This window comes from Dama dama, chromosome 27 (assembly GCF_033118175.1).
Source record: "Dama dama isolate Ldn47 chromosome 27, ASM3311817v1, whole genome shotgun sequence".
Classification (NCBI taxonomy): Eukaryota; Metazoa; Chordata; class Mammalia; order Artiodactyla; family Cervidae; genus Dama; species Dama dama.
In genome coordinates, this window is record NC_083707.1 from 22,491,656 (window position 1) to 22,518,864 (window position 27,209).

A 27,209-nucleotide genomic window follows, 5' to 3' on the forward strand; every position below is an offset into this window, starting at 1 on the left:
TTGACCAGAAAACAGTAATAGAAATAGTATGTCCTTCTCGGTATCCATGGAGACTGTGAAGACATTGAAGTGAGCGGAGCATGTTATTGGGACAGGAATAATAATATATGGAGGACACAGAGTAGAGATTTGTGAGGAGACCTATTTTATGTGAGCATTTGGTGACTTAGACACTTGAAATTCATGGGCTGAGAGCTAGGATGTGCTGGGTGCTGAGTTGCTTCATTCGTATCCAGCTCTTGACAGCCCTGTGACTGTAGCCTGCCCTCTGTTCATGGGGATCCTCGGGGCAAGAATACTGGAGTGGGTTGCCATGCCCTCCTCCAGGGGCTCTTCCTGACCCAGGGATTGAACCTGCATCTCTTAAGTCTCCTGCATTGGCAGACAGATTTTTTTACCACTAGCGTCACCTGGGAAGGCCAAAGAGGATATTAACAAGTAATTCTTAGATTCCTAACTAATATCATATATGAAATTAATTCAGGTGAATTACAGATACAGCACTGAAAAGATTCAACTATAGAGTCATATAAGAAAAAATATATATTTATAATTTCTAGTTTTGGATCATGAATACAGTATAGGCCATGAGTCATATAGGAAATAGATTTGGCCACATAAAATTATAAAATACCTGAATGCAGAAATTACCAAGTTTTGGTTTTAAGCAACAGGTTCGCAGAATATATTTGCATTACCTAAGATAGGAAAAAGCTAATATTCATCACATATACGATGCTCTTGTGAGTTATGATAAGAAAAAGAGCTCAGTAGAAAAATGGGGAACATGCTGTGAATAGGCAATTTACAAAAGAAGGAACATAAATAAATGAGTTTTAGTAGTATATAGGGAATTACAAATAAAAACACAATCATTTTACTCTGGGGGGATTGGCAGAGACCTTAAATATTAATAGTAGTATGTTGATGATGTAGAGAAATGAACATTTTCATGTGGTAGGAATACACGCAGTTGCCCTCTTTGGTGGGCAGCCTGACAGTGTCTGTCAAAATTTAAACAACATACCTTTTAACCTATCACCTCTGCCTGTTAGAATCTATCCTGTAGACATACTTGCTCAGGTTTACAAAGATAAAAGATGTTAAAGATTTGAAACAACATATATATGTATCACGTGACTACAGTTCAGTCACACAGTCATGTCCAACTCTTTGCTACCCCATGGACTGCAGCACACCAAGCTTCCCTGTCCATCACCAACTCACAGAACTTGCTCAGACTCATGTCCATCAAATTGATGATGCCATCCAGTCATTTCATCCTTTGTCATCCTATTCTCCTCCCGCCTTCAAGCTTTCCCAGCATCAGGGTCTTTTCAAAGAAGTCAGTTCTTCGCATCAGGTGGCCAAAGTATTGGAGTTTCAGCTTCAGCATCAGTCCTTCAAATGAGTATTCAGGACTCATTTCCTTTAGGATGGACTGGTTGGATCTCCTTGCAGTCCAAGGGGCTCTCAAGAGTCTTCTCCAACACCACAGTTCAAAAGCATCAATTAAGTAGTTATTAAAAGGAATGAGGCTCCCAAAGAATTTGGTGACAGATCTGTTTATGAATACAAAAATGCTTTGGATACTTGAAGTGTGAAAAAACTGCAAAACATTATGTATAGCATGATCTTATTGAAGAAAAAAATCCTCTGTATGTGGGTATCTGTGGACAAGTGAATGAGTATATGGTATTTGCAAAGGCAGAGTTGTGTGAAAAGGATACACACACTATAATAATGAGCTCATTCATGATAAGGGAGTGGAGATGAAAGGAGAATTCACTTTTTACACTCCAACTTTACTTAGATTTTTAACTGTTTATGATAGACAAAATTATATACAGAAGTAGGAGACAATAAGATTTTGAACTTCAGTGAACCCATCACCCAGCTTCAGCATTATTAATGTTACATCTTTCTGATTTCATCTCCCTAAATCTTCCCTACCCTGATAGTTTTTTTCCTGGTTTTTTTTTTTTTTAAAGCAAAACCTAGACTTCAGAATATTTACATATATTTATAATTGATAAAGTAAGCTTTATGTTAAAATTTTAATATAATTGTAAGAGTTCTGTCACACCTAACAAAGTTAACTTTGTTGATTTTTTTTTTTTTTTTTGAACCTAGTTCATATTCAGTATTCTAGATTCCCTGAAAAATGTCTCTTTGTAGTTAATGTTCAAAACAATCCAACAAGGTCCATTTATGACATTTGGTTAACAGATCTCTTAAATTTGTGGGTCCCCCCACACACATTTTCTCATGCAGTTTATTTGTTGAGATTATCAGATGGACTATATAATTTCCCTCCTTAGGCATTTGACTGATTCCATCCTATGGTGTCATTTTCAAAGAATACTTTATTGCCTGTTTTATGTACTTCTTGCTGCATCACATTAAGAGATATCTAATATCAAGTTTGTTTTCTGTTTAAAAGTGAGATTGATCAGTGAATTTATTTGTATCATTGTGAATCTGTTATAAAGTTCCCTATCACCTTTCACAGGCTTTCCAGATGGGGCAGTGGTAAAGAATCCACCTGCCAATGCAGGAGACTCAGGAGATGTGGATTCGATCCCTGGGTTGGAAAGATCCCCTGGAGGAGGAAATGGCAACCCACTCCAGTATTCTTCCAATGGACAGAGGAGCCTGGCGGGCTATAGTCCTTGGGATCACAAAGCTCAGATGTGACTGGGTGCAGACACACATGCACCATCACCTTTCACCAAGTGCTTTTAGCAGCTTGTGATGGTAGTTGGCTAGACTCTTTATTTTTTATCAGGAGTTGCAAAATTATGAATTTTTAATTATTTCATTCTTTCTGTGTTTATTATCCAGAGTTCTAACAGTGGTTCTCAAAAACATGGGCCTCTGCAGCATCGGCGTCACCTATTTGTTGAAAATGCAAATTCTTGGGTCCTGTCCAGACCTATCTCAGAAACTGTGTCAGTAGGAACCAGTTATCTGCGTATTAACAAGCCCTCTAAGTGATTCTGAGCATGCTGAAATTTGAGCATTTGTGTATAAGAACTTCCCTTCATCAACCATTGACTCTGGAATACAGTTCACACAGGAAAAGGAGGCTAAATGGCTCATTTTTCCCCCCTTTGTCAACTAGATCAGTTACTTAGCAACCACTTTTTTAAAGTATTTTTTATGAACTTACAGATTTTAGATGATTATGTTTCAGACCATTGAGTCATCTTTTTGATACTCTGGTCAGTGGCGGTATCCTGGAGCATTGCCTTTGTCCTTTGGCTACAACTCTGGTAGTTTTTAAAGTAGGTTTCTTACCTTCTATCATGACAAGATGTTACAGGCTCATCTTATGTAGTTCCTGCTTTTGTTAATAAAATATTATTTAGGGATTGTAGTAGGTGTTGATTTGATTTCAGTGCATTTCTCTGAGTGCATGTAATTACTTCACTTATTTCATTGGTAAATGGGGATAATTACTCTGTAGGGTTGTTTAGAAGATTAAAAGAAATATGTAATAAACTTTTAGAATAGTGCCTAGGTCTTAAGAAACTTAGTGTTATTTTAAAGATATTATTTTTAATAGACCAAAAAAGTTATAGTTTCAGTTCTCTATATGCATAACATGAACAATGTGACATGTATTCTGTAGATCTTTTCCAGTTCGCATTGTCTTTTATAGTGGTACAGTGGTCCGGGGTGAAGTTTGTGCTTTGGAAGAGCAGCAAGTCCACACTACCCAGGAGCCCTATTCAGTATGTGGCTCACGTGCATCGTTTAATATATAGCTCATGTGTTTCCTGTTTTGACAGTTTTTTTTTTTTTTTAGTAATTCTGAATCCCCCTCAGAGTCTTTCTTGATCTTCCCTCAAAGTAAAGCAATCTACTGTGTGTGTGCTTGTGTGGATATGTTTAATTCAATAATATGTCTTAGATATCTTTCTATATCTGTATATAAATCTGTCTCACTTTTTAATAGCTGTAGAGTATGGATTATATGAATATATCATGATTTATCTAATTCTGTCTTTTGTGTTGTTTCGTGATTATCCTTCTTGGTTTTTTGTGCATTATGAGAGGATCCCATAGGATAAAGTCCTAAAAGGGAAATCTGCAGGGTTAAGGGATTTGTGCATTTACATTTTTCATAAGTATTGCCAAATTATTTTTGTAAAAAGTCACACTAATTGAAATGTTAATCATGTTTGAAGGTATCTAAAGAGGATAATCTTAACTCATACTCTTGCCAACTTTAGTGTCAGACTTTTGTCTTGATCAATTAAATAGGTAGAAAGTGGTAGTTGGCTTTAATTGATTAACATTTGTAGTTCTTTGACCTTCCCATTCACACTGTTTGCTTATTTTTCTGTGGAGTTATGTTTTGTGAGAACTCTAGAATGGAGGAGGGGGGAAAGGAAAATATTTGAACTGGAGTAGCTGTATCTGTAAGAAAGTTTGTCTTTTCATAATGTGAATTTGAAGTTGAGGTTTCTGAGAGTAGTGTAATTGCATTCCCCTTTTAGCTGCTGGGTGAGGTGAAGACCAGAAGCTAAGTTAATAGAACAAATAACTACAGACATAAAGGTTTAGCCCAAAATTTACTGATTTAGTAAATGTTGAGCAAATTATGACTTAGCTGCTGGGCTTGATTCCATAGATTGGTGGATGAGCCTGACAATTGTTACTTTTGATGGAATTTAATTGGGAAGCACTAGGTTAAATAAAAACAGTTAAATGGTTGGAATAAATGCTCCATAGGAAAGTATGAGGTGGCATGAGAGCATATCAGGACTGCCTCACCAGTTTGTGGTGGGTAGTCAGAGAAAAACCAGAGGAACCCGTTTAACTGAGGTCTAAAGCAGGAGTAGGAGTCCAGGAAATTGGGGCTTGAAGAAAGAATAGTGTTGAGGTGGAGATAGATCTTTCTGGGCCTTAGGTTGTATTAAGGATTTAAAATGTTATGTGGAGAACAATAGAAAATCTTGGAAGGATTTTAAGCAAGGGATGGGCTACCAAAAGTCTGAGGCATCCTAGCAGTGATACAGGAATACGCCAGCGCTATCCATTTTTCACCCACCTAACCTGTGAAGAAGAAGCCATCTGTGTCTGACTGAACGCTTTGTCCCATCTGGGATAGATAGAATCCATTCAAGAATCATCTGTTGGTTTTGCATTTTCTGTGGCAAAGAGTATTACTAAGTTAGTTTCTGCCTTACAACCACCTTAGCCATCCATATGAACATGTTTTCTGGTCTGTGAATCAGTTTATCATGGAAATAAGTGAGGCTGTCCAACAGTTAATAAATCTTGAGTAGATTTTTTTTTTCTTTTTTTTTCATTGAGTAGATTTTTGTTTCAAGATAATGGGTTTTCTTATTTCCTTCTGTAAGAATTGCACTGATAACTCATTATTTTGTGTGTATGTGTACACATGCATGTGTATGTAATTTTTTTTTTTTTTTTTTGCTGCTTCTCTATATAAAGATGTCTCTTGGAAAGAAAGTTCATAATGTTTATAGATAACAATTTTTTTTAGCTATTTGTTGTATTTATCGGCATTATCATCTACTGTGGTTGTAAATTTCAGTCTCCATAGAACACAGTGATTAAATTAGATTATAATATTCCATATCATATCAAAGCAAGTAGGCATGTGGTCTGAACAGTGTAAGAAAATAAGTAGTGATCTTACCATTATCCTATCTGATTATGAAGAAGTAAAACTAAATTATGAATTCATTATGAATTAGACTAGACGTCATTTCTGTAATCCTTTGAATGGGTTTGTTTCTTTTTCTTTATTTAATGGCCTGGTCTAATCTTTTTGAAGCTTTGAAACGGATCTTCTATTTGAATTGTTTGTGGGGTTTTTTTTTATTATTTTTAAAATTTATTTTTATCGGCTGTGCTGGGTCTTCGTTGCTATGCAGGCTTTTCTCTGCCATGTAGAGTAGCGAGCCGGGGCTACTCTGTAGGTGCTGTGCTTGGACTTCTCATTGTGGTGGCTTCTCTTGTTGCAGGGGCATGGGCTCCCTGCTCAGTGCTTCAGTAGCTGCAGTCCTTGGGCCCAGTAGTAATTGTGGCTCCCAGACTCTAGTAGCTGTGGCGCTCGGGCTTACTTGCTTCGAGGCTTGTGGGATCTTCCTGGATCAGGGGTCAAACCTGTGTCTCTTGCATTGACAGGCGCCTTCTTTACCACTGAGCCACCAGGAAAGCCCTCTTTCTGAATTACTGTTTCTTACTTGTGTGATGAACTGAACTTGCTTTGTCTTTTTTGAGGTGTATGCTCAACTTTTTACGTAATACTATGTTTTCAGGGATTAGCTCTCTGAATTTAGTAATTGTTATTATTTGTTTTGATGTACCTGTTCATATGGCGACTTCCCTGGTGGCTCAGATGGTAAAACATGTGCCTACGATGCGGGAGACCCGGGTTCAATCCCTGGGTCAGGAAGATCTCCTGGAGAAGGAAATGGCAACCCACTCCAGTATTCTTGCCTGGTAAATCCCATGGACAGAGGAACCTGGTAGGCTATAGTCAGTCAGTGGGGTCTCAAGGAGTCAGACACAACTGAGCGACTTCATTTCACCTGTCCATATACAAGGTCCCTGGACAAAGACCTATACTTGGTACCTGTGTGTGTGCGTGCATGCTCAGTCGCATCCAGCTCTCTGCACCCCATAGACTGTAGCCCCCATAGATAGGCTCCTCTGTCCTTGGGATTTTACAAGTAGGGATACTGGCATGGGTTGCCATTTCCTTCTCCAAGGGATCTTTTCAACCTAGTGATGGAACCCATGTCTCCTGCATCTCCATAAATTCTTTACCACTGTGCCACCTGCATTATGGGGAATGCCAGGCTGGATGAAGCACAAGCTGGAATCAAGATTGCCAGGAGAAATATCAATAACCTAAGATACGCAGATGATACCACCCTATGGCAGAAAGCGAAGAAGAACTAAAGAGTCTCTTAATGAAAGTGAAAGAGGAGAGTCAAAAAGTGACTTAAAACTCAACATTCAAAAAAACTTAAGGTCATGGCATCTGGTCCCATCACTTCATGGCAAATAGATGGGGAAACAATGGAAACAGTGAGAAATTTTCTTTTTTGGGGCTCCAAAATCATTGCAGAGGTGACTGTAGCCATGAAATTAAAAAACTCTTGCTCCTTGGAAGAAAAGCTGTGATCAACCTAGGCAGCATATTAGAAAGCAGAGACATTACTTTGCAAACAAAGGTCCATCTAGTCATGTTTCCAGTAGTCATGTATGGATGTGAGAGTTGGACTATAAAGAAAGCTAAGCGCCAAAGAATTGATGCTTTTGAACTGTGGTGTTGGAGAAGACTCTTGAGAGCCCCTTGGACTGCAAGGAGATCCAACCAGTCAATCCTAAAGGAAATCAGTCCTGAATATTCATTGGAAGGATTGATGCTGAAGCTGAAACTCCAATACTTTGGCCTCCTGATGTGAAGAACTGACTCACTGGAAAAGACCCTGATGCTGGGAAAGACTGAAGGCGGGAGCAGAAAGGGACAACAAAGGATGAGATGGTTGGATGGCATCACTGCCTCGATGGACAGGAGTCTGAGCAAACTCCAGGAGTTGGTGATGGACAGGGAATCCTGGCGTGCTGCAGTCCATGGGTTTGCAAAGAGTCGGACACAACTGAGCGACTGAACTGAACTGTGCCACCTGGGAAGCTTTGTGCTTAGTACCTACAGGAGGTTAAAGTTTTGTTTGGTGAGGTGAGATATAAGAAAATGATTTCTCACAATATGTTGACTGGTCCTTATTTGGCTTATACTTCATTGGTACAGACATAGCCGTGTACACACAGACTAAGTGAAGTGAGGTGAAAGTCGCTTAGTCGTATCTGACTCTTTGCGACCCCTTGGACTATACAGTCCATGGATTTCTCCATGAATTTCTCCAGGGTAGACTAACTGGGATATAATACTGAGTTTATGGTTGCTTTCAGTGTTGGTGTCATATTATCAGTGGAGAGAGAATTTTTAAAAAAGAACTAACGTAGTCACATGACCTATCTTGTGCCAGTTTTTATGTTGCAAAGTCCTGATTGAATAGGAAAGATTATTTTTGGTCTGAACCCAGCATGGCACACAGCAAATATTAAATAAACATGAGTTAAATTGAATGGAAGATTGGGAAAATTGGTGTCTTTACAGGGAGCCCTATGAACAGTAAAAGCATAGGAATTGATTAGGTCAGACCCATTATTTAGCCTTACACTCTGTTGCCAATAGAGTTGTTTCTTTAAGAAATTGTGAAATGGCTTGTTTGTCCTTGTTGTTAGCTTTGTGTGTTTTAGAAACAATTTATGGATCTTTTATTTACAATTTATAAAAAAATTTATTTGAAAATAATGTGATTTCTTCTGGAATTGCTTATTGTAATTTGTTCCACTAGTTTATTATTTGTTCTACATAAAATTTTAAATGGCAGTACATTTTTTTCCCCTGAAAATTTGGAGAAGGGTATAATTTATGGCAGTTTCTAGGTATTTCTTATATTTTGGTGTGATTTCCACAAGGGAAAAAATGAAAAGACTGTCTTGGTATTTGGACCAAGCACAACTGTAAAGTTGCGCTCCTGGTACAGAGTTCGTCCTTTGGAATATACTGGGAAATGTATGTTGAAATCTTGTAAATTTTTACTTTAGTATACATTGCAGAAAATGATTCTGAATTATTTTCAAGAGATTAGTAGCTCACAAATTTAAAAAATTGTAAAATATATACTTTAAAATTTTTGTGGTAAAATAAACATAAAATTGAACACTTTAATCATTTTTAAGTGTGAAGTTCTAGCGATATTAAGTATATTTATACTGTTGTGCAACTGTCATTAACATACATCTCTAGAACTCTTTTCCTCTTATAAAATTGGAACTCTATCCCCATTAAACAGTAATTCTCCATATCTCCCTCTTCTCAGCCCCTGACCACCGCCATTCTACTTTGTCTATGAATTTGACTATTCTAGGTACCTGATACAAATGCAGTCATACAGTGTATGTCTTTTTGTGGCAGGCTTGTTTCACTTAACATAGGGATTCTCCAGGCAAGAATTCTGGAGTGGGTGGCCATGCCTTCCTCCAGGGGATCATCCCAACTCAGGGATGGAACCCAGGTCTCACACATTGCAGGTGGATTCTTTACCATCTGAGCATTGTAGCTTGTGTCAGAATGTTCTTTCTTTTGCAGACCGAGTAGTAGTTTATTCGTGTTTATATACTACGTTTTGCTTATCCATTCATCTGTTGACAGACACTTGGATTATTTCCACCTTTTAGCTGTTGTGAATAATACTGTTAACATTCTGAAACAGTTTGGTTGAGTTGCTATTAAATCTTCTCAAAAAGTGATACCCACTTTCATTTATGACGGGAGGCATAGTCCAGTTGTTAATGTTATGAGGAAATGCTTTGGAGTTGGACCTCTGTGGTTCAAATCATGACTGCTTCCTTCCTGGCTGTCTCACTGTGGACAGATAACCTTTTTGATGTCTATTTTGGTTCAACTGCAAAATGCAGATAACAATGATACCTTATATTATTTGGATTAAATTAGGTTTTATATATATATAAAGTGCTAAGAACTAATTTGAGTATTAAATTCTTTTTGATGTCAAGAATGCAAATACTTGGATTAATACTTTCAATACTTAGATTAAATAAGGCCTTTTCTTTGTGTGAGGTTTTCTGTGGGCAAAGGTTAGAATTTTTTTTTTTTTTTAAAGATAAGGTTGAATACTGGAAATCTGCTGTTATAATCTTCACAGGCAAGGGTCTTGGTATGTTAATCAGTTGTACTCTATGGTTTAGCTGACTAGACAAGAGCCAGAAGAATCAGAAGTTGGTCTCTGTTATTGCCATCTCTCCCTGTATCTTTATTCTGTGCCAGCAACTTTTGAAAGCCCAGTAATTGGTAGACTGCAACTTTAGACAGGCAAATCAGGTTATGCAGTCAGTGGGCACTGCAGGTTTGTGAGGTCTGATCAGTTGTGACTCAGTACTTTACAGTCTCTAAAAGAAAAATGTGAACTCAAAATTGGCTTAAATTTTAAATTAAATACTCATATCTTGAGGACTAAATGCTGTCTGCCCAAATATTTGCCTTAAATCCAATAAACTGACCCACGTGAACAGTACACTGGATTATCAGTCCTTAGAGTAAGTCGCCTACACCAGTGTGATGTGGATGTCACAAAGTATGCTGTTTTTTAATATGACTATACAACTTTGAATGGTTCCAATTCTAGTAAAATTGTACTGTGAACACAGTATGAACGGTTGTGTTCAACTAATTTTTCCATATGTATGTATGTATGAATTTTAAGTCATATTCAGTACTTTTATGCCACTTAACATTTAATCAGTAAAAATGTATTCTGGTTAGATTATTGAAATCTTGTCTGCTCTTTGAGAGGGATAATCGTACCCACAGAATATTGTGAGTAGGGGCATATTTTTTTCAAGATGAATCAGTTATTTAAGGCCATGTAATCCGAAGAGGGGAAACATCTAAACTTTGTCCACTTCGTTTCTCTAACATTTACTCTGTTAGCTTGACAAATACTTATTTCGTAAGTGAAAAAATCTGTAATTGATCAAAGTGATGCCTCTTTCAACCTCTCTTACATTTTGTTCTGTTTTGTTTCACAGTAACTTAATGATTGATTTTTAAATCAGTATATGTATTGTCAATAAAATAGTCGTAAATTCAGTTAAGATTTAAGGTACCATTTTAATAACATGACCAGTCACCATCTTATTTTAAGTGGCTGTATTTCATGTAGTGTTTAATAGTTTTAATAAAATTTAGTACAGAATAGTCACAGAAATGCATTTTTACACAGATGTGATGATTTCCATGTATAAAACTGTTAATTTGTAACTAATGATGAGACTACTAATCAAAGATAAGTGGTCTAGGTGACTTAGTAAAAGTGTAGGAATATTCTATTGGCTACCTCTGCCTCATGAGTTCTTTTTTCTCTCCTGTGAGTGATCTGCAGAAGCAGTGGAGTAGTTATCCTTTAAAGAATATTGACTTGCTGAATTTAGCAGTAGAATGAGAAGCTGGGGTTGAGCCTAATATACAAAGGCTAGTAAGTTGTAGTTCTCAAACTGATTAACTTCAGGTATTGAGAAAGTTTGTCTCAGTTAAGTTGAGAGTATTTTAATTAGTTTTTTCTTTTTTTCCAGCCAAACCGAACAGGAAGCTTACTTTTCTCTACCTAGCTAATGATGTCATTCAGAACAGCAAAAGGAAGGGGCCAGAGTTTACAAAAGATTTTGCACCAGTTATAGTGGAGGCCTTTAAGCATGTTTCCAGGTATGATCATTGTTTTGAGTACTAGGTAATCTGTTATAAATGTCTAACATGTCCTTTTGCTAAAACTTAAGACATTAAAATAAAAAAATAAGCTGTATTTCTTTGAAGTTTTCATTTAAGAAGACTTATCAGTGATGGCATTTATAAATGTGTTAAATATTTGTGTGAAGGAAAAGGTTTTGCTCAGGTGGGCGTTTGGGTTTGGAGTTCACCTGTTTATTTCGTGACCAAAAGCAACTGCCATATTGGAATGAAGTTCATTAAGAATGAATAAGTGTTGAATTCAAAATTTGTGTGCTTATAATGATTAATCTTCCAACTAGTATTTCTGGAAAAACTTACCCCTTTCTGTTGTATTGTGTATAATGATTTTCAATGTTTCCTGGTGTGTGGGTATATGTCACAACATTTTTCAGTGCTTTGTAAATACAGAATATTTAAAATAATCACAAGCCTATTGAAAATTTTGTTATAGAAAAATTCTGAAGCTATAAGTCTGTGCTTTTAAAATGCTTATTTCCAGATATTATATGCAAATATTTGGTAGATTACTGGGTAAACATTGGGGTAGGCAATTACATCCGTCTAATTTGTAGAATTCAGTGGTGAATGATCTGTGTTGAATGAATGATTTAAGGATGAAAATATACTCACCACATGCCCTGAAGTTTAGTCACAGTAGATGCATTTTTTTTAAAGAATTACAGAGTATGAAACACTGCTGTATATTGCTTTCTTAAATTAATATTATTTTTCCTTCAATTTAGATACTGTCTTTTACCATCTTTTCAGGTGCTGGTGTTTCTTAGAATTCAGTCCAAGGCCTCCTGGTGTCATATTCTCTACTAGCCCTCTGGGTGATTTTATACATTTCATATATTTAGTTATTATCCACACCCTAAAAGCCGATAATCTTTGCTCCAGTCCAGTGTTTTTCCTTTTAGTCTTGTAGGTATATCCAGTTGCCTGTTGATTTCTAGTTGTATGCTTCCACACATCTGAGACTTAACTATGTCTGTTATTGAATTCACAATATCCTTCCCCCCTGTCAAACTTGCTCCTTCTCTGAGTTCACTTTCTTGATGAATGACAACTTCATCTATCCGGATGCCCCTGTGAGAAATTAGGTGTTATCTTGAACTCTTTGTGGTATCATGATTTATAATACATCACACTGCCCTTTCTCCTTCACTCGCTTTATCCCATATAGTACGTATGGTTCCCTTGGTTCTTAGACTTCCTGTCATTCCAGTTACCATAATGTCATTTCTGTATAGTTGCAGTAGCCTCCAGTATTGTGTAATCCATCTAGGAAACTGTAGCCATAGTTGTAGAACTGACTATAACAGTCTTTTGTCTTTGAGTGGTTCTCATTTCTCTAGAGATCAGGTCTGAAGTCCTGAGTAAGGCTTCAGGTGTTCTCCCTGGCCCAGTCTACTTCAGACTCCTGCTCACATTTCTCTACCTCCTCACATCGCCACCCCCCCCACCCCACTTTAATTTATGTAGTTGAAGTTAACTGAACTTGTAGTTCTTTCTGGCTTCGGCTTTTTTAATTTATTGCCTCTTCCTAAAATTCCATAAAATGTTTTTTGACCATCTACTTTGTGCTGGTCAGTGAGGATACAGTAGTAAATGAACTATAAAGTTCTGTTCTAGTGGAGCTTAAATTTCAGTGGATGACACAATAATACAAGTGAATATATCTAAAAATGTAAACAAAATAAAGAGATAAGTACTATGAAGAAACATAAAGCAGGGAAGGAGCCAGAGAGTGTGATGACTCAGTTATTTCATGAGGTAAGGATTGACAGTTTGGAGGAGGTAGCGTTTGAGCAGAGACTGAAGGGTAGGATGAAACGGGCCATTTGACTATCTAGCAGGAAAGGATCCTGAGTAGAGAAAACTCGAGGCAGACACAGTGAGATAGCCATGTGCTGGGCATATTTGAGGATCAGCAAGGAGATTTGTATTTAGGAAATGTGGTCTAAAAGGTAGCCGGGAAGTCAACATGCCCAGTTTGTGGCCCAGGGTAAACAAAGTCTTTGCTTTTTTCCTTGGTATAATTGCTAGTTCTTAGAGGACTGAGAGCAGTATGATATTTACATTAGTAGAGAATAGGATGAAGGAGTAGAGCTTGGGAAACCAATGAAAGGCCATTACAAAAATCCAGGCAAGAGATCATAGTAGTTCAGTCTCCAGTGGGAGTGGTGAACGTGGTGGTTAGTGGTTGGGAGTGGGCTGTTTCCCACTTCTGTGTGTCCAGTCTTTAGAATTCAGAATAAATATATCATTTCCTCAAATACTTTTCCTACCGTACCTTTCCTGATCTCTCTTGAATTGGGCCATGTCTCTGTTAAACCCATCTTTAACACTCTGTTCTCTTTTGTGGCTCTTAGAAATAACAGCTGCCATAAAGCTCCATTTGTATCTCCAGTGTCAGAGTTCGTACATTCATCAGTAAATATTTGTTAAATAAGCTTCAAAATCACCTATTAGCAGTCTTCCTTAGCTTTATGTTCAGCCCCCATTAGGTTAGAGGTACCTTCTTGATAACCCCTTGTCACCAGTACTAGCACTTTCATCATTTTTTTGTAATTTTTTTCTTAATAGTATGACTCTTAAGTTTTTTAAGGGAAGCAGAGAGTATGTCTGTCTTGGTCACTTCATCCTTGAATTGCTGATCACTTACTTAAACTCAGTAAACATTTGGGCAGCTTTTTTCAGGGAATGGGTGACCATTGTATTTAAAACCACCATTATCTTTGCAATGGCACTGTGCATTTTACTGTTAATGTTTTTATCTTCTCTTTAGTGAAACTGATGAAAGTTGTAAGAAGCACCTTGGAAGAGTGCTATCTATTTGGGAAGAAAGGTCTGTTTATGAAAATGATGTGTTAGAACAACTTAAGCAAGCTCTTTGTAAGTATATAATCTTTTATCATTATCTCTTCATTGAAATGCATTCTCTCATTAAAACTTAAATGTTCTTTCAACTCAGATGGTGACAAGAAGCCTAGGAAACGAACGTATGAGCAGATAAAGGTGGATGAGAATGAAAACTGTTCCTCTCTAGGATCTCCAAGTGAACCACCACAGGTAGCAGTTTTTCTCTGTTGAGGGAGTTATATTTCTAGTATTTCATGTAGCCATCAAGCTTTACTAATTTGCTATTTTATTTCTGTAAATTGACTTATTATAATTCTGGGTACAGGAAACAAGCTATGTGAATAAGTTATTTTTCAATTAATCACTTATGTTTAATGTGTGTTGTATATTAGGCAATTATATTTCACATAGAAAGTATTTGATTGCCAGGTACGATTAGATCTGGTGAGATATCCACCATTTCAACAATTTTCTTTTAAATAAAATGTACGACTATTTTATTGTTTAAGTATGCTAAAAATTCCATGCCCAGAGATAAACAATCTTTTTAAGTATTTTTGCTTTTAAATGTGCATGTTTAAACATTTTTTAAACGTGCTTTTAAAAATGCATGTTAGAGTTAACAAGTATGTATTCATACAGTTCTGTGTAACCATATGGAACTAAGTAGTTCCATGGTAAAATAAGATGAATTAGAATCATTATCTTAATACTCCATGTCCTCCCAGGTTGATACAGTATAGCATTTTCTAACCATCAGATGATTCCAAAAAGACATTTTTACCTTAATTATGTGGACATTGAGTCTTAAAGCTTCCTCCTTCTATGTTTCAAACATATAGGAGGGACAGATAGAATTTTAAAGGAGAAAATGAAGACATAGCCATACTCTTAAAACAAGGTAAATATCTTCATGGGCTACAAACGGTACAGAACGTAACTCAGTATGGGAGCCAGAATGTGGTTCCTGCTGAGCTTTGTCTGGAAGCAGACGTGGTTTGCAGGAATCAGTATCCTCTAGAGTAATACGAATTTAAGTGCTCCATGGACTTGGAGACCTGGACTGAAACTCACTCCAAGAACAGTATTTTACTCCAGTTTTAATTAAAGGGTCTGACCCTTTACTATTCTCCGTGATGAAAGAGTAACCTAAGTTGTACTTCTAGGAGTTTCTGACGTGACTCTTCCTAGTTCTTGTTGTATACAGTGCAATTGCTTTTGATTTTATGATGACCATTTTCTGGTTAGTTGTATTGCTTAATTCTCAATGGTTCAGAATGGCAAAGATTTCTCTTTATAGGATCTAATCATTTCATTCTCCTCTCTCAGGAAGTCCTAGGCTAGTGTTGTCAGTTTGCTGTCTTCATGTAGGAGTGTGAAGGTGTAATGAGAGTAGTTTGTAGTTAAAGCATGCATACATTGTCAAAACCATAAAGCTGGGTTTCTTAGAAATCCAGAAAATTTTAGAACTTTCTAAATCTGATTAAAAAATAATAATAATGTAAGTTATTTGTGGCATCATGAGAAACAAGCTTCCTTGTCATGTCATTGCTCTTAAGCTCACTTTCCTTGTAGTGGGGAAATATAACAAAATAATTTTTTTTTAATATTTGGATTTTAAAAACATAGTAATGAATTAAAAGCACACTGGGAATAGTATATTTCTTACTAGGTCCCATTAATTCTAATCATGTTTGATTATTTGCTGTATGCTAGACCCCAGTAATAACATTTTTTGTAAGGGGATAGCTTAAAGAAAAATTCAAAACTGGCTGTCAGTGTCATCTAAATATGAACAGAGTTAATAATATCCTACACTTTTCATGTATGTGTGTAATTTCTTAGTGTTCCAGAATCTAGGCTTAGAGATTGAAAAAAAGAAAAAAGTAAAAGGATGTGGATGGGAATGGAGACTAGGAAAAAGAAAATTTACTCAGTTTTCTTTGGAATAATTTTAGGGATGTTATGAATTATGAAATTGTCAGCAAAGATTTGCCCATCCCTCCTAATTATAGCTGGTATGAAAACAGTGCAACTAAAATATTGATGTTAAAATGTTGATTAAGCATTATATAAATATTAGTCACCAGATATATAGAACTTTGTAATATTTTAATGATCTTAGTAACAAACTATAGAATAATTGAAGGTATCTGTGAATATACATATTCCAGAAGTGCATTTCTCTTATGCTTTAGTTACTTCATTGGGAGATAGAATTTAGGGGGCTCTTCTGTGTTATGATAGATGATGATTTGTATTTTCCACTCCCCCAATATCTAATTTAGTACTAGAAATTCTTCTTATGTATTAGTATAATGATAATATAATGAATATGTCATTCATAAAACTTGTATTCTCCAGGTTGAAGTTATAGCCTGCCTTCCCTCTTACCACTGTATATATTTGGTTTACAGATGAATCACATCATTTTAATAGATAGTCAGATTAAGGAATATGAAATGAATTTAAGTCTTTTATATTTGTTTAAACTTCACTAATTTTGGTTCTAAAGTTGTATTAACTTTTTAGACTCTAGATCTCGTTAGAGCATTGCAAGATCTAGAAAACGCAGCTTCTGGTGATGCAGCAGTTCATCAAAGGATAGCTTCTTTGCCTGTTGAAGTTCAAGAAGTATCCCTTCTAGATAAAATAACAGGTAAGAAAAGCAAGTCTGATGTGAACTTTTCAGGGGGATAGGGTAAGGAAACAGCATATGGCATTGTTTTTGTTGTGTAATACTTTCGTTATCCTGTGCTTTTCTTAGATAAAGAGTCTGGAGAAAGACTTTCTAAAATGGTAGAGGATGCTTGTATGTTGCTGGCAGACTACAACGGCAGGTTGGCGGCTGAAATAGATGATAGGAAGCAGCTCACTCGAATGTTAGCAGATTTTCTTCGTTGTCAAAAGGAAGCCCTTGCAGAGAAAGAACATAAATTGGAAGTGCGTAACCTTTTCCTTATTTAGTGTTTGTTTATTAAATTTCTTTTTGGTAGGAACTTTAAAATAGCTTAATATTCTTGCACATTTTGACTTTTTGAACATAGACCCCTTTAGACAATGGCCCAGGTAAGCTACTCCAATTAAGCTACATTAATTGGTTTTTTACTTGAACCAAATCAGTCTGCCTAAGAAGAGATTTGAAATGAGCAAAAATTGGTTGTGTTTTAAAATTACTCATGTGATATTCCAGTAATAGTAATTCATCTTATGTGTTTAAACCCTTATCCTCAATAACAAAAATAATGGGAAAATAGCAGTTAGTATAAAGTCTGGTCTTAGCTACAGTAAGTATTGTTTGGACTTAATTCCTGTTCTGAGTACATGCAGTCTTTTGGGTATACAATTAAGAAATAAAGACTTTCTGTTATCAGTATGCCAGTCCCCAGTTTCCCTATTCCTGGGCAGTTTTATAATTTTTGCTTAGGAAAGGTACTCTTTGGGTTACTTCATTATTCCATTCTTGAATCTTAACATATTTCTACTCCACTCTCGGGTTGGACACACCCTTAAGTAGAAGGTTATTGCTTCTTTAAATTGAATGATGATTGATACTGTTGACAAGAAGTCTGGAGGTGCAGGGGTTAAAACAAGAAACTCAAATTTCCTTTGAGCAGAATAGCCATTGTCAGGGGTAGGGAATGAACCAGATTTGATTTTATTTAACAGAATCTTTAATTTGATTAGTTCTTGTTAAAATTGTTTGCTTCTATAGTAATTTCTTTTTCTAATAATAGTTAGAATTTCTAATGTCTGGATCCCTTTTAAGACAGTTCTCTTTAAATTTCTAAGTATGCTATGATGCTGCATCTGTTAAGTTGCTTTTATTTATTAGAGTTTAGTTCTTGTTTTAGCAGTCTCTAATTGTGCCAAAGACGATTACCATTTCTACTGTGATCGCAGTTGACTAAGTACCAGCCTCAGAGCTCTCCCACCGGTATTGTCAGCACCGTATAGCGTTACCCCTTTTCAGCCTGCCCCTCCTCTGCTCACACATACACACTCAAAGCATAGTTGTTGGCATTTCGCTCACCTTGAGAGAGGATGCCCAATTTTACATAGAACAGATAGAACTTTCCAAAAAATAAGTTTGATAATTAACTTACCAGTTTTTGACCTTGTGATGGAACTTCAGTCTTAAACACACTGTTACTTGTTTTACTGTTAGCAGAATTAAGGGTAAGTAATGAGTAATTTTTGTCTTTAGTCTTTGGTATGGTTTCTTTAACTTCTATTGAGCTTCTGTTGCAGGTATTGGACATGGGCGTATCTTCTAATGATGTCATCAACCTTAGCATATTCTTCCTGCTAAAAATAAATATCAAACTCCAAAGCCTGAATTGTCTCATGTTTTTGAAAATTGAAGACCGAAACTTCATTATTCCACTTCATACTGCTTTCCCACTTAAACTGGTTATATATCACTGATTACAAAAATAGCATTTATCTTTGAAATGTGTAGAAAAATGATCAGATACCATCCGACCTAACCTCCTCTTATCCCAGTGCCTTCCAGGAAGCCAGATTTCGTGATTGACAATTACAGGTAGTGAGGCTGATGATAATAATGGCAGTGAAATTTACCGTATGTTAGGTACTATTCTGATCACTTCACGTATATCAACTGATTTAATCCTGTGTAGCAGGAAACATTTTTATACAAATTTTATAAATAAAGGAAATGGAAGGAGATTAAATAATTTGTTCAAGGTCATAAAGAGGTAGTGAATTGCTTAGAACCCAAGCAATCTGCCTCCAGAATGAAAATTTTGCTTCCAGTTTTTGCTTCAATGTAAGATTATAGCAGCAGCTAAAGCCCTATCTCTGTTTCCTCCCTCCTTAGAGATAGTCACTTTTCTCAAAATAAGGTGTTCTAAGAACTTTTTTGTTGTGTTTTAGAATGACTAGATTTTTGTTACCATAAAACACCTAAATTGTGTCAGATGTTTCTTACAAGTAAAAAATACTTAGATTTCTAATAAACTAGGGAGTTGTTCCGTAGCACTCTTTGTAAATTATCATTTATAACTAGGTGATTCTTCTGTCAGAAGATGTGAAAATAATTTGAGTTTTTTAGACATGTTTTGTGCCAAATAGGTGGCAGCCCTTTGAAGTTGAGACTGAGAGGTCAGCTCATATCAGCTGTGATAGCATCACATAGTTTTCACTTGTCAGGCATCCTTGAACATTAAGTGTGATTGACCAGGTATTGACATGTCCTTAATTGCTCTTAAAAAGAAGGAGGGATTATAAATAAAGTATCGGTTCAGGAATTGGCTATTTCATATTTCTTAAGGAAGCCAGTATTAAAACATTTGTAATCAATGAAAACATGAAGTGTTTTAAAAAATTTTTGAAAATTATGAGTCATTTTTTAGACTTGTAACTGTAGCTGGTTATTAAAGCAGGTAACTTTTCTTTTGATGATACAGTTGGTATAAAAAACAGGCTTTTTAAAAATACCTATTTATCTCATGATACTTTGATCAATTTTAAATTGGTAGACTTCCATAGAAAATTGGAAATCATGGTTTGATGGCTCTTAAAAGGAGAAATCAAATCATAATGCCAAGTTATAGAAGTCAGGGTGGGAAAGCTGTCAGAGAGGATAGTGTTTATCCTTTGCAGTCTTTTATCAGTATATTCAGATTTACCTGATTTTAAAAAATGAGGACATAATATTCATGGTATGAATATTGTTTGTTTACGTCTGTCCCTCATGGTGTCAGATTGTACCCACTGAGGTGTTTTTATTAGTTTTGTGCATTACAGCTAGTATTACAGAGGACATCCTGTTGATGTAGGTTTGTTTAGTTGTGCTAGTATATATCTGTAGGATTGAGTCTCAGAAGTAGAATAGAATAGCTGGGTCAATAAGAATGACTGGTTAAATGTTGATTTTGCTTTTTTCAACTCCTTGAAGTGGGAGTGCATCTTTTCCTGCACAACCTCACCCAATACTGAAGTCAGTGATCTTTAAAATTTTTGCCTATCTGGTGCAAAATCAGATGGTCCAGTGGTTAAGACTTAGCCTTCAATGCATGGGGTGTGTGTTCACTCCCCAGTCAGGGAAACTTAAGATCTCACATGCCTCCTGGCCAAAAAACCAAAACAGAAAACAGAAGCAATATTGTAACAAATTCAATAAAAACTTTAAAAATGAATCATATAAAAAATTACAATTTTTTTGCATAGCTGATAGGTTAAAAATATTTTTTTTTGTTTGCTTAGGTTGGTCGTTTAAAAATATTTGTTAGCCACTTCATTTCTGCTGCAAATTTCCTGTATCTCTTTAACTTTGGTTCTAGGTTTATGGTTCCGTGACAAATTAATATTTGTCTTTGCCTTTATAAATTCTAGGTTTTTTGAATATAGTTAGGATTGCCTTCTCAATTCATAATTAGAAAAATACTATACAAGTTTTCTGTAGTTTTTTTCCCTAATAATTTTATCCATGAGGACTTTTTGTTCATGATATATATGATATAGGGATATAACTAACTGTTTGAAAGTGATAGTAAATGTCCCCTTGTCATTGATTAATGACTAGTCATTTAATGATAGTCTATTTTGCTGTATTTTAAAATATAATTTTGATCATATTTATTTCTGTATATACATGTATATTTGTGAATGTAGTCATTTTTCTATTCTACTGGCCTATTTGTTTTACATGCATTTAATTACTTGGTAGATTCTTGTTTTTATTACTTTTTGTTATTTTTCTTGTCTAATTTTTTCTAATGATTATTGTGCTTATGAATTCTTCCCTCTTACTGTCTTATTTGTATTTGCCTTTATTTATAATTAATATTTTAAATGACATCTTCCTAAGTAGACATTTCTTAATTTACTTGGCATTTTCAAGAGTGCTTGCTTTTATAAAATTTTTTGCTTTCCAGAAAGTTTAATTTCCATTTTTTAAAAATGCATAAAGGTAAATTTTGTTTTGCTTGAAACATTTAGTGATTAGAAACGCTTATATCTCTCAATATAAGAAATAAGAATATTTTAAATATATAGCACTGAAGATGCAGAATTAAAGATTTTGAAATGCTAAAGGTGTTTGCATGTAGCTTTTCGATTGTTATTTATTGATTTATCAAATTACAAGAATCATTCAAGGGCATAGTAGTAAGAATATGGAGAACTGCTTATGGAATCTTTAGTTATTTATTTATACTTTGTCTTTCCATTGAAATCATACTGATTTCATTAAAATTTAAAATTAACTTAATAAGATGGAGCTATATGAATTTTTTTTAAAGAAGCAAATGTTACTAGTGTCCTAATTAGATTATTTTTTGAGGCTGAAATATCATTTAAGTTTAAAACTGCTATGGTTAATATATCCATTTTTCAAGGATTATGTAATCTTTTAATTATTTTTAATAACTATTCCAGTAAGCTGTTTTCATCATGGGAGAAAAGCTGTATAAGCAAAAGGCTTATTAGCCTTATGTATTGGGTCCATGTATTTTGCCTGTTATCCTTTTCAGGTGATATATGCATCTTATCATGTGACTATTTTCTTTTTTAGTGTGTGGATATATCATAACTATCTGTTCTTTATGACTGTTTCCATTGGTTTGATACTATAAACAATATTGTAGTGAACATTTTTTTTTTTCTGGCCGTACTGCAAGGCTTGTGGAATCTTAGTTCCCTGACCCCTCAGCAATGAAAGCACTGAGTCCTAGCCACTGGACTTGCAGGGAGTTCCCAGTGAACATCTCTTTTATTAACTCCCTACTCACTTACCTCTTGTGATAAATTCCTAAAGATGAAATTGCTGATTCATGTTAAAGACTTTCAGTAAGATTATATTAGGTCAGTGTCTTTGATGATTCTCAGATAATCGTTAATCTGTATAGGTCTTCTCTTCTGGGCCATGGCTTTTCTCTAGAGAAAATGGTTCACATTTGCTCAGTAGCTAACATAGGACATCTGTGTTCAGAGCAGTGCCTCACCTCTTATCTGTGTGATTCCGATCCTCAGGAGCAGGTCTTTGGCTTAGTTTCTTATCCCTCATCTTTTGGCTCCATGGGATGAGTTTTAACAGATTGATGGAAAGATGTATCTGTTTGGTCTTCATTGTCAAAACAAGGCTCACCATTACATTTCAAGGAGCTTGGTGCCTCAGAGTCCTCAGAATGTCCAAACTTCCTCAGGATGAATTATGTTACCCTTGGTCATTATCCCTTGTTTCATTTTTTTTCTGTTTTCTAAAACTTCCAGGACATCTGTATACTGTGGTTCCTCCTTTTTCCTTGTGGGTTTCTGCCTTGATAGCTTGTTTTATTATTTTAGTGACTTTTGGGGAGGGAGTGGAGTTCAGTTTGTTATGTAAACGGAAGACCTTTCGTGTCTAATTAAATAGAAGTAATAATATATGTTTCATAACTCCTGCTAGACCACACTGTTGTCTGTTGCCTCTGTTGTTTTAACAGCTGAGGTTCCTGTGCCTTCTCTTAACTCTGCGTCACAGGAGCTAGATTGGTGTTTTGAGAAGAAAACAGGTCTCATCAGGCCCCTGTGTAAAACTCTCCAATGCTTCCTATTACACTTTTGGATCTTATTTAGACCCCATACATGGCCAGTGAGATGACTAGTCTCACGTCTCTGTTAACCTTATCTTGTAACGTCTCAGAGGCATCAGTTTAAGCAGATGAAGCAAGTTTTCACACCAGGGCTTATGCTTTGCCAGTTGCTACCAAAGTGGCTGCAGTGCTGTCTCCTGGTCTTTACTTCCGTGCTAGTCGCTTCAGCTGTGTCAGACTCTGTGCGACGCTGTGGACTGCAGCCTGCTAGGCTCCTCCGTCCATGGGATTCTCCAGCGAGAATGCTGGAGCGGCTTGCCATGCCCTCCAGGGGATCTTACCAGCCCAGGGATCAAACCCACATCTCATGTCTAACCTGCATTGGCAGGTGGATTCTTCACCACGAGCGCCACCTGGGAACTTGGTTCCTTTTTTTTTTCATTCCTGTATCACCTCCTTAGAACCCTTGTCTCATTAAATTCCACCTACCCTTCTCCTGATTACATTGCTGATATATTGCTTCCTCCCACTGTATTACATTATCTTTTTTTTTTTTTTTTAAGTTTTCTTCATGGAACTTAAACCACTGTTTGAAATTTAAAACTTTATTATATACTTAGTTATATCTGTATATGGCTGGAATGTGAGTACCATGAGAGGAAGAACTTTGTTTTTCATATTTATTGTCATACCTTAAGGGTTTGGAGCAGTACTTTTTTTCCTAATAGGCAGGTGTTTTTGTTGAGTCAGTAAAATGATAGTTGGCCATCAAATGATGAATGAATGAATGAATGCTAATACAAATACAGTTTGCAAGCAGTATGTAATCTTTGTATTTTAAATTTATGATTTCTTTTGTAATTAAATCAGAAAGAATGACGCTTTGACAAAATGATTAAAGATACTTGAGGTTTTTGAAGAAAATTATATTCAGCAGAAAATAAGTTAATTTTTAAGTCATATTAGTATAAGCCCAGTACTTTTTTAAAAAGGGGTTTTGTGTTAAAGGACTGTGGATTCTAGAACTGCAGCTGAGAATTTTGAACAAAAGAATGAAAGACCATTTTGGAATTTTAAAATTATTTTACCTGTTTACTTTTTGTCTTTAGTAGAATAACACTTTAATGATATATTAGAAAACATGAATAACAAACAGTAATACTCAGCAGTCCATAAGTGCTGAATTTATAAGCATCACGGTGCTACCTGGTGGAAGAACTGTAGCTACAAATGAAATCAGTCCTCGTCTATGTTTCTTCGTTTACGTAAAAAGAGGAACTAAACTCTAATTGCTTTCTGCTTGTTAACTCCTTTGTGGAAGAGAACTCATACCAGTAATACCCTTCAAGAGAAGCATTGTGATTATGGAATTTATGCATATAAAGCAGTTAGCACCCTGTGTATAGTAAAGTGCTCAATAACTGACAGCTGCTACAATTATTTCTTGTTACTGTAGCAGCTGAGAATTATTAGGAGTGAGATGAGATTGAAAAGTAGGTTGGGATCAAATTGTGATGGGCTCTGGATGGCTGGCTGAGCAGATGGTTATAACAGCCCAGAGGCCAGAGAGGACTTGTAGCATTAGCAGTGTTTGGAAACCTGGTTGTAGTTGCCAAGTGGATTAGAATGGCAAGAGATTTGCAATAGGAAGACCAGATAGGACTTAATTGGAAATTTTATATTGTGGGTAATGAAGGCCTAAACTATAGTTGATGATAGTAAATGAGAAAATAAAGGAATGGGCAGGTATGGGGAACAATTGAATCACCATAATTTGTTAATTGGGTCAGAGGAGTAAGAGGAATCAGTGATAAATTAGATTGGAAACCATGGTGCAAATGATTCTGGCATTGACTAAAAGGATATTAAACTAGAGAGCTAGCTTGCTGCTGCTGCTAAGTCGCTTCAGTCGTGTCTGACTCTGTGCAACCCCATAAACGACAACCCACCAGACTCCACCATCCCTGGGATTCTCCAGGCAAGAACACTGGAGTGGGTTGCCATTTCCTTCTCCAATGCATGAAAGTGAAAAGTGAAAGTGAAGTAGCTCAGTTGTGTCCGACTCTTGGCGACCCCATGGATTGCAGCCTACCAGGCTCCTCCATCCATGGGATTTTCCAGGCAAGAGTAATGGAGTGGGGTGCCATTGCCTTCTCCGAGAGCTAGCTTGAGGGGGCCAATAAATATTAGTTCTTTTAAAAAATACTGTATGAGTAGTACATGCTCCTCATAGTTTAGAAACTATTGGTAAGCACAGATATCACCTAAAGTCTCATTCCTCTTGAAATAACCCTTGACAAGATTTGGAAGATGGGGTCAGTCATTGCATTAGCATGAATGACATTTTTATACATTGTCCTTTTTACATGTGTACTGTAAATATTTTCCTGTGATTCCAGAGATTCTCGTTTAATATCTAGATCATACTCTGTTGTAAAGAAGTATTTCTTTAGCCACCTGCCTTCTGTTTAGCATTTATTTTTTTCCAGTTTAAGAATATGCTTATCTGTGATCATGGTTTCATAAATTCTTAGAAGTAGGGGAAAAATGAAAAAGTAATACATGATATGATTTTCATGCTCAAGTTAGCTACAAGTTTAAGAAAATGAAATGGCATCCTGTGCAATGGCAAGGGGAGATGGGAGTGGGTCTCTTACACTGTTGATGTAAATTCATGTATCACCCATTCTTTGTGAAAGACAGTTGGCAATAAATACCAAAAGCCATTATTTTACATAATGTTTTTTTTTTTTTGCTTTTGCCCTATTACCAAATCCTTTAAATTGCATAATACCCAGAAAAATCTTTAGTGGGATAAATTCTGGGAGCAGTTAAAGTAATGGTATAGTTTTTTTTCTTTTACACTTAAAAAAATTGTAAGATAAATATACAGTTGACCATCTTAACCATTTTTAAAAGTGTGCAGTTCAATACTGTTAGGTATATTCATGTTCTTTTGTAGCCAGTCTGCAGAACTGTTTTCATGTAGCAGCACTGAAACTATACCCATTAATCAACTCCCCATTCCCTATCACCCCTGACAAACGGCCTCTGTGAATAAGTCTATACTGGATATATAATGTAAGTGTAATCGCAATATTTGTCTTTTTGACGGCAGGGGCTTCCCAGGTGGCTCAGATGATAAAAGAATTCACCTAGCAGTGCAAGAGACCCAGGTTTAATCCCTGGGGTGTGAAGATCCCCTGGAGAAGGGCATGGCCGCCCACTCCAGTATTCTTGCCTGGAGGATCCCATGGACAGAGAGGCTGCCAGGCTCCAGTTCATGGGGTCGCACAGAGTTGCAAACTACTGAACAACTACCACTTTCATTTCACTTAGGATTATATTCTCTAGGTTCATCCATGTTATAACATATGCCAGAATTTTCTTTTTTAAAGAGTTTATTTTTGGCTGTGCTGGGTGTTCGTTGCTGCTTGAGGGCTTTCTCTAGTTGCAGTGAGTGGGGCTTGTCATTGCAGTGGCTTCTCTTGTTGCAGAGCAACAGGCTCTAGGGCACATGGACTTCAGTAGCTGCAGTGCACAGAATTAGTTGTCTCACAGCATGTGGGATCTTCCCAGACCAGGGGTTGAACCTTTGTCCCCTGCATTGGCAGGTGGTCTCTTAACCACTGAACCACCAGGGAAGTCCAAGAATTTTCTTTTTTAGGGCTGAATAATACTTTATAATATGTATAAACTTTTCTTTTTTTCCCCAATTATCCATTAGTGAACACTGGAGCAGCTTCCACCTTTTGGCTATTGTGAATAATGCTGCTGTGAACATGGGTTCATAGCAAATATCTTTTTGAGTCCCTGCTTTCACATCTTCTGGGTATATACCCAGGAGTGGGATTGCCAAGTCATGTGGTAATTCTGTTTTCCATTTTTCTGAGAAACTGCCATTGCCATACTATACCATCTATAATGGCCACAGCTATTTTGCATTCCTACCAATAATGTACAGAGCTCCTCTTTTTCCATATCCCTTGTCAGTATTTGTTGTTTCTGTCTTTGTTGCTCAATAGCCATTCTAATGAGCATGAAATGGTATCTCATTGTGGTTTTGCTTTGTGTTCTCCTAATAGTCATCTTTTCATATGCTTGTCAGTGATTTATTTGTCTTCTTTGGAGAAGTCCTTTGTCCATTTTTTTAATTGAGTTTTTTCTTTGAAAAGTGATAGTTGTAGTATTAGATTGATGTTTGGTTTGGAGATCATCTAATTTACACAATGCTGGAAATTATTTTAGCACACTTCTCAAAAGATAGGTTAACTAGCCTCTGCTTGAATAATGTTTCTGATGCTAAGGGAGCACATGGTTTTCAGACTAGTAATCTCCATTTTCTGAACAGTAGCTAGAAATTTATTACATACTTTTGTTTAGAAAATTTCACAAAAGTTTTTGTTCATTTATATGTTTATATATTTGTGTGTGTGTGT

General features: G+C 36.1%; 1 protein-coding gene across 5 annotated transcripts in view; it reads left to right on the top strand.

Annotated features, from left to right (window-relative positions):
- The window catches only part of RPRD1A (regulation of nuclear pre-mRNA domain containing 1A), a 64,969-nt gene that overhangs the window by 13,735 nt on the left and 24,025 nt on the right, over positions 1-27,209 (top strand). For 4 of the 5 annotated variants that reach the window (XM_061131056.1, XM_061131057.1, XM_061131058.1 and 1 more), the window contains exons 2-6: positions 11,212-11,341; positions 14,157-14,263; positions 14,343-14,440; positions 16,763-16,889; positions 16,998-17,173. In XM_061131056.1, the coding sequence (XP_060987039.1) occupies positions 11,212-11,341; positions 14,157-14,263; positions 14,343-14,440; positions 16,763-16,889; positions 16,998-17,173 (638 nt within the window). Of the gene's footprint in view, positions 1-11,211; positions 11,342-14,156; positions 14,264-14,342; positions 14,441-16,762; positions 16,890-16,997; positions 17,174-18,481; positions 26,763-27,209 lie in introns of those variants that run through there. The other variant, XM_061131055.1, reaches the window with a different exon arrangement.